Source organism: Ciconia boyciana, unplaced genomic scaffold, assembly GCF_034638445.1.
Source record: "Ciconia boyciana unplaced genomic scaffold, ASM3463844v1 HiC_scaffold_38, whole genome shotgun sequence".
NCBI lineage: Eukaryota > Metazoa > Chordata > Aves > Ciconiiformes > Ciconiidae > Ciconia > Ciconia boyciana.
Genome location: NW_027328406.1, coordinates 158,437 through 165,280, shown reverse-complemented (window position 1 = coordinate 165,280; position 6,844 = coordinate 158,437). Strand labels below are relative to the sequence as shown.

General features: G+C 69.6%; 3 protein-coding genes across 3 annotated transcripts in view; 1 reads left to right on the top strand and 2 right to left on the bottom strand.

The window, feature by feature from the left end:
* Positions 1 to 105: 105 nt before the first annotated feature.
* On the bottom strand, positions 106 to 2,270 carry NEDD8 (NEDD8 ubiquitin like modifier). Its single transcript, XM_072849265.1, has 4 exons — positions 2,163 to 2,270; positions 1,769 to 1,816; positions 643 to 725; positions 106 to 351 (listed from the first exon to the last, which is right to left on the bottom strand). Exons 1-4 carry the CDS (start codon positions 2,178 to 2,180, stop codon positions 258 to 260), a joined length of 243 nt encoding a protein of 80 aa, XP_072705366.1. The 5' UTR covers positions 2,181 to 2,270; the 3' UTR covers positions 106 to 257.
* An 829-nt stretch (positions 2,271 to 3,099) lies between these two features.
* Positions 3,100 to 6,482, bottom strand: TINF2 (TERF1 interacting nuclear factor 2). The gene is made up of 8 exons (XM_072849263.1): positions 6,411 to 6,482; positions 6,026 to 6,197; positions 5,426 to 5,533; positions 5,253 to 5,354; positions 3,951 to 4,061; positions 3,598 to 3,697; positions 3,244 to 3,299; positions 3,100 to 3,155 (listed from the first exon to the last, which is right to left on the bottom strand). Exons 1-7 carry the CDS (start codon positions 6,428 to 6,430, stop codon positions 3,295 to 3,297), a joined length of 618 nt encoding a protein of 205 aa, XP_072705364.1. The 5' UTR covers positions 6,431 to 6,482; the 3' UTR covers positions 3,100 to 3,155; positions 3,244 to 3,294.
* Positions 6,438 to 6,844, top strand: part of NOP10 (NOP10 ribonucleoprotein) — a 38,037-nt gene continuing 37,630 nt past the window's right edge. Inside the window, exon 1 of the mRNA XM_072849266.1 lies at positions 6,438 to 6,441. The gene's annotated coding sequence lies outside the window, so the exon portion shown is untranslated. The remainder of the gene's footprint in view (positions 6,442 to 6,844) is intronic.

The following is a 6,844-nucleotide window of genomic DNA, read 5'->3' as shown; positions in this document are numbered from 1 at the left end:
GACGCCCCGCGATGGGCCCCACCCGCTCTCCTCCAAGGGACACGCCCTTCGCCCACGCTGTGCTCCGCCCCCCCGCGCGCCCAGTGACATCAGAGACCGCCAGCGTGACATCAGCGAGAACCTTTATTAAATAGGGGAGCGTACAAGGGAGCAAACCCCAGAGAGGGCGGGTCTGGGAGGGCGGGGCCGGGCCCCCCCCGCCCCCTCCCGGGCGGGGCTGAGGGAAAGGGGCGGCGTCCGGCGCGAGCCCCGCCCCCTCACCGCGGCGCCCCGCCCCCTCGCAGGGCGAGGACAAGATGGAGGACGGAGCCGCCCTGGATCTTGTAGTCGGCCGCCGTCTTCTCGTCGTTCCTGGGGGATCGGGGGGGCCAAGGGCCACCGTTTGCCCCGCCCCTTCCCAAGCCACACCCCTTTCTTTGGTCTCCACCCCTTTTGAAGCCCCCTCCCCTTCCATTCTCATCAACGCACCCCCGCCCTTTGCCACACCCCTTCGCAGACCACGCCCATTACAAGCTCCTCCCCACCAGACCACACCCCTGCATAAGCCCCACCCCCTCACCCCCATCCCCAGCAAGGCCCCGCCCCTCCCTCCTTTAACCCCGCCCCACCACAGGCCCCGCCCCCGCAGGCCCCGCCCCTCACATCTGCTTGCCGCTGTAGATGAGGCGCTGCTGCTGGGGGGGGATCCCCTCCTTCTCCTCCACCCGCTCCTTGATCCGCTCCACCTGCCCCACGGCACCAGGGGATGCTGGGGGTCTCTCCCGCGGCATCGTGGGACGCGGGAGGAGCTCCACAGAGCATCGTGGGATACAGGAGAACCTCCCCACGGCATCATGGGATACAGGAGGAGCTCCACGGGGCATCACGGGATAGGAGAAAACCTCCTCACGGCACCATGGGATGCACGAGTACCTCCCCAGGGCATCGTGGGATACGGGAGGAGCTCCCCAGGGCATTATGGGATACAGGAGGAGCTCCATAGGGCATCGTGGGATACAAGAGAGCCTCCCCAGGGCATCATGGGATACAGGAAGAGCTCCCCAGGGCATTGTGGGATACGGGAGGAGCTCCATAGGGCATCGTGGGATACAAGAGAGCCTCCCCAGGGCATCGTGGGATACAGGAAGAGCTCCCCAGGGCATTATGGGATACGGGAGGAGCTCCATAGGGCATCGTGGGATACAAGAGAGCCTCCCCAGGGCATCGTGGGATACAGGAAGAGCTCCCCAGGGCATTGTGGGATACGGGAGGAGCTCCATAGGGCATCATGGGATACAAGAGAGCCTCCCCAGGGCATCGTGGGATACAGGAAAAGCTCCCCAGGGCATTATGGGATACAGGAGGAGCTCCATAGGGCATCGTGGGATACAAGAGAGCCTCCCCAGGGCATCGTGGGATACAGGAAGAGCTCCCCAGGGCATTATGGGATGCGGGAGAAGCTCCATAAGGCATCACGGGATACAAGAGAGCCTCCCCAGGGCATCGTGGGATACAGGAAGAGCTCCCCAGGGCATTATGGGATACGGGAGGAGCTCCATAGCGCATCACGGGATACAAGAGAGCCTCCCCAGGGCATCGTGGGATACAGGAAGAGCTCCCCAGGGCATTATGGGATGCGGGAGGACCCCTCCGTGAGACACGGCCCTGGGAGCACTGGGCATCACCGGGGGGAGCCCAGGAGACACAGCCCAGCCCGCCTTGCCCCGGAGCATCATGGGATACCAGGGCAGCGCTAACGGCATGCTGGGAAGGGGGCGGGGCCTCCTACCTTGTCCGTGGGCTCGATGTCGATCTCGATCTCTTTCCCCGTCAGAGTCTGGGGGGGGGCGGGGACCCTGTCAGAGCCCCCAGTCCCACAATGCGCTGGGGCAGCCCCCCAATCCCACAATGCCCCGGGGCATCCACACCTCCCCCTGCCCCCAAAGCCCTGGGGCGCCCCAATCCCACAACGCCCTGGGGGAGCCCCCCAACCCCACAATGCCCCGGGGCATCCACACCCACCCCCCCCCAAAGCCCCGGGGCGCCCCAATCCCACAATGCCCCGGGGCAGCCCCCATCCCACAATGCCCCGCGGCGCGGCCTACACTCCCCGCCCCGCCTCACCCACAAGCCCCCGCGCCGCCGCCCCCGGGGACGTCCCCCTCGGTCCCCCGCCGCCCCACCTTCACTTTGATCAGCATCGTGGCCGCGCCGGCTCCTCTCCCCTCGCCCGGAAGCGGAAATGGCCCCCCGAGCCCTGCCTTTACCTCACTTCCCTCCACCACCCCCCCCCCGGGACTCCGCCGCCCAGCGCTGCTGCCGCCGGTAACACAAAATGGCGGCGCCCGGGAGCTGCTGGGAACTGTAGTTCCGCTCCGCCCCCGCGAGCTATTGGACGGCGCGGCCGCCGCTCCGCCGCGCCGCGCCCAATCAGCGCGCAGGGCTCGCCCCGCCGCCGGAGTGCACCACCCCGGGGGCGGAAGGGGAGGCAGGGGGGAGTAAAATGGCTTTTTTACCCCCAAATTTAGCGGTTTATGGATTTGATCTCATCATGCCCCGCGGCCCGCCCCTCTTCAGCACTGCCGCGCTCCCATTGGCCGCTTCCTTCCCTCCTAAAAGCCGACTGGCCCCTTTAACTCCCCCCCCCCACCACCGTGGTACGGCCCCATTGAGAGCAATGGGAGGGATGGACGGAACCCCTCCAGTTCTGGGGGACCAATGGGGTGTGAGCGCGGCTCGGACAGACCAATCGGATGGCGTGGGGCGGGGTGACAAGCGGGTGGCGCAGAATGTGGCAGCGGGGGGAACCTCATGGCTCCTTATTTGGCAGCGGCCCCGGGGATGGGGGGGGGGGCAATTAGCATGAGGGGTAATTAGGGGGTAATTAAGAGCGGGGCACTCACCGGAGCGGGGCACGGCGCGGCGGGAGAGGGGAAGGGCCCGCGCCTGGAGGAGAAAAGGGGGGATTAACTACCCCCCGCCTTGGCCGCTAATTACCCCCAGCCCCTAATTACGCTCTCAGCCCCTAATTAACCCCCCCAGACCACGTGCTTGCCCCTGGTCACGCCCACTTGCCACCCCAACCCCTAATTACCCCCCCGCCCCCTAATTGCCCCCCACCTTCCTGCGCGGGGATCCGTCGTCCTCCGAGTCGCTGATGACATCACCGACAAAATCTGCGGGGAGGCAGGGCGGGTCAGGGCGGGGCCGGAGGTGTGGCTCCGCCTCAGGGCGGGGCCAGAGTCCCCTCCCCTCAATACTCACCCAAGGGTGGGGGCTTGTGAGGGCAGAGCCTCTGGGGGCCTGGGCGGGGCCTTAGGCTGGAGGGGGTGGAGCCAGAAAGGGACGTGGTGTTAATGAGGGGAGGGGGCGGGGCTTAATGGGCAAAGGGGGCGGGGCTACTTACCGGGTGGGCAGCTCGGGGCGGAGGGACCCGGCGGCAGCGGCCAGGGGGCGGGGTACAGGGCCTGGGGGCGGGGCTTAGGGTCGGGCGGGGCCGCGGGGGGTTGCACCCTCCACAAAGCCCCGCCTCTTGTCCTTAGGCCCGCCCCCATGGTGCTAAGACCCACCCCTATTCTTACTCCTTAAGCCCCGCCCCTCGTGTTAAGCCCCACCTACCGCAGTGGGCGTGGCCCATGTCAGCCAGGTACCGGGTCAGGATTGGCAGGTCGTGGGGGCGGAGTCCCGGAGGGGCGTGGCTCCACACCACCTCATGGAGCTGGAAAGGGTGGGGTCAGGGGGTGGGACCGAGCCCGGGCCCCGCCCCCTTGCCTTGAGGCCCACCCCTTGGCCCCGCCGGGTTAGGAGGGCAAGCCCCACCCTCTGCCTAAGCCCCGCCCCACCCTTTCAACCTGGACCCACCCCCTCCTTTAAGCCCCTCCCCTTTGCCAAGCCCCCCCCTTTTCCCACCCCCTCCCCTCCAGCCCCTAGCCCCCCCCGCAGGCCCCGCCCCTCCAGGAGGCCCCGCCCACCTGCCGCAGGTCCGGGGGGGGCAGGGCGCTCTCCAGCCGCTGCAGGTACTCGTAAAAGAGACGCTCGAGCGCCTGCAGGAACGGCTCCCCGTACTCCTGCCCCGCTGGGCCCTGGGGGTACTGGGAGGCACTGGGGGGCACTGGGAGCCCCTCCCGGGGCACCCAGGACCCGTCGCGAGGGTTTGGGGGAGGGCGGGGGGCACTGGGGGCAACAGGAAGGCACTGGGAGGCAATTGGGGGACGCTGGGACAAACTGGGTGGGCACTGGGAGGCATTTAGGGGTACTGGGATAAACTGGAAGGCACTGGGAAGCCCTGGGAGGAACTGGGAGACAGCGGGAGGCACTGGGGGGAAGTGGGAAAAACCACAGCGCTACTGGGAGGGCACTGGGGGCCTACTGGGAAGCACTGGGAGAAACTGGGAGACAGCGGGAGGCACTGGGGGGAAGTGGGAAAAACCGCAGCGCTACTGGGAGGGCACTGGGGGCTACTGGGAGGGCACTGGGAAGCACTGGGAGAAACTGGGAGACAGCTGGGAGGCACTGGGGGAAGTGGGAAAAACCGCAGCGCTACTGGGAGGGCACTGGGGGCTACTGGGAGGGCACTGGGAAGCACTGGGAGAAACTGGGAGAAACTGGGAGGCACTGGGGGGAAGTGGGAAAAACCGCAGAGCTACTGGGAGGGCACTGGGGGGCTACTGGGAGGGCACTGGGGGCTACTGGGAGGGCACTGGGAAGCACTGGGAGAAACTGGGAGAAACTGGGAGGCACTGGGGGGAAGTGGGAAAAACCGCAGCGCTACTGGGAGGGCACTGGGGGGCTACTGGGAGGGCACTGGGAGAAACTGGGAGACAGCGGGAGGCACTGGGGGGAAGTGGGAAAAACCGCAGCGCTACTGGGAGGGCACTGGGGGGCTACTGGGAGGGCACTGGGGGCTACTGGGAGGGCACTGGGAAGCACTGGGAGAAACTGGGAGACAGCGGGAGGCACTGGGGGGAAGTGGGAAAAACCGCAGCGCTACTGGGAGGGCACTGGGGGGCTACTGGGAGGGCACTGGGAAGCACTGGGAGAAACTGGGAGACAGCGGGAGGCACTGGGCGGAAGTGGGAAAAACCGCAGCGCTACTGGGAGGGCACTGGGGGGCTACTGGGAGGGCACTGGGGGGCTACTGGGAGGGCACTGGGAAGCACTGGGAGAAACTGGGAGACAGCGGGAGGCACTGGGGGGAAGTGGGAAAAACCGCAGCGCTACTGGGAGGGCACTGGGGGGCTACTGGGAGGGCACTGGGAGGCACCGGGAGGTACCTGCAGGTAGGCCGCCCGCCGCCCGCGGTCCGCCAGCAGCGCCAGCACCAGGTCGCGGAAGCTCTCCTGCGCCTCCGCCACCATCGCCAGCTCCTGGGGGGTCTGGGGGGACACGGGGGGTTGAGGGCACGCCCGGGCCCCCCGCGCCCCTCCCCCACCCCCCCGTCACTCACGGCCTGGCCGAGGCCGGCAGCTGGCGCCTCCCCCTCGGGGAAGAAGGAGTCGATGGCGTCGAAGACCTTCCCGTCGGGCTGGGCCTCCTGCAGCATCTGCACCACCACCTGCAGGGCAGCGGGGGAAGATGGCCGCCGGGGGGGGGGACAAGGGGACGGGAGGCGGGTGCTGGGAAGGGGGGAGCATGGGAAGATGGCCGCCGGCCTCGGCGAGATGGCTGCCACCGTGGGGAACCCTGGCAAGATGGCTGCCCGCCCCAGGGGCACGATGGGAAGATGGCTGCCATCACGGGGAACCCTGGCAAGATGGCCGCCTGCCCCAGGAGCGTGACGGGAAGACGGTGGCAGGACGGCTGCCACCTCCAGCAAGATGGCCACCGGCCCCGGGGCACCATGGGAAGATGGCAGCCGCCGCCGCATGCTGGGAAGGGTTGCGGGAGGAGGGCGGCGGCCACCTCGGAAGGCGCAGCGAGCGGTGGGCAGGCCGGCGGCCATGCCGGGAGCCGGAGGGGCGGCAGGGCGGGGCGGCAGGGCGGGGCGGGGCGGCGGCCGCGCCGGGGGCCGCGGAGCACGCTGGGAGGGGGAGGCGGGGATACTCACGGCGGCCTGCAGGCCCAGGCGCAGGCGGGCGCCGTGTCGGAAGCGGACGGCGGCGGGGGCCGCGCGCCCCACGGCCTCCAGCAGCCCCAGCACCCGCGGGAACTGGCCCAGGCTCCGCCCACGCACCACGTGCCACGCCCCCGCCAGCGCCACCCGCAGGGCCACGCCCGGGCTGATGGCGGGGGCGGGGTCAGCGGGAGGCTCCGCCCCTGCCGGGCAACACCCCCCCACGCCCCCGCCACACCCGCCGCTCCATAGCCCCGCCCCCGCCCCCACGCCCCAGCCCCGCCCCCGCGCCTCACCCTCCCAGCCACGCCTCCCCGCGCCGTAGTCCCGCCCACCCCCGCCGCCCCGCCCCTCCTTCCCTCCCCCACTCTCCGCTCACCTGACGTCACTTCCACCCATGCTGCGCGGCGCGAGGGGCGGTTCCGTCACTTCCGCGCGGGGGCGGGGGTGCGGTGCGTAGGCGGCGGCACCGGCGGCACCGGTAACCCGGCGGCGGCCCCGCGTGCCCGCCGCGTCGGAAGTGACGTCAGCGCGCCGGCGAGCCGCGCGTTAAAGGCGTGGCCCCGCCCCCCGCCCTCCCCATTGGCCGCCGCCGCCACCAATCGCCACGCGCTATTCCCGCCCCTTCGTGACGTCACGTTCCCGCGCTGCCTCCTCCCCGCGCGGCCCCGCCCCCCCCCTCCAGTGACGTCCCGGAGCCGTTGTTTCATCACAGCGGTTTATTGATGACGTGAGGAGGGGGGGGGGCGGGGAAGGGTGGAACTGACGTCACGTGGGAGGGGAGCGGCTCGATGACGTCATTGGGGCGAAACG

Excerpts from the sequence above, each read along its gene's own strand:
- NEDD8 (XM_072849265.1), bottom strand. Across the intron at positions 726-1,768 it reads ACATCGAGCCCACGGACAAG|GTGGAGCGGATCAAGGAGCG; the intron begins GTAGGAGGCCCC and ends GCCGTGGGGCAG. Across the intron at positions 352-642 it reads ATCTACAGCGGCAAGCAGAT|GAACGACGAGAAGACGGCGG; the intron begins GTGAGGGGCGGG and ends CCGATCCCCCAG.
- TINF2 (XM_072849263.1), bottom strand. The coding sequence starts at position 6,430 with ATGGGTGGAAGTGACGTCAG. Across the intron at positions 6,198-6,410 it reads ATGGGTGGAAGTGACGTCAG|CCCGGGCGTGGCCCTGCGGG; the intron begins GTGAGCGGAGAG and ends CCCCGCCATCAG. Across the intron at positions 3,698-3,950 it reads CCCCCCCGGACCTGCGGCAG|CTCCATGAGGTGGTGTGGAG; the intron begins GTGGGCGGGGCC and ends CACCCTTTCCAG.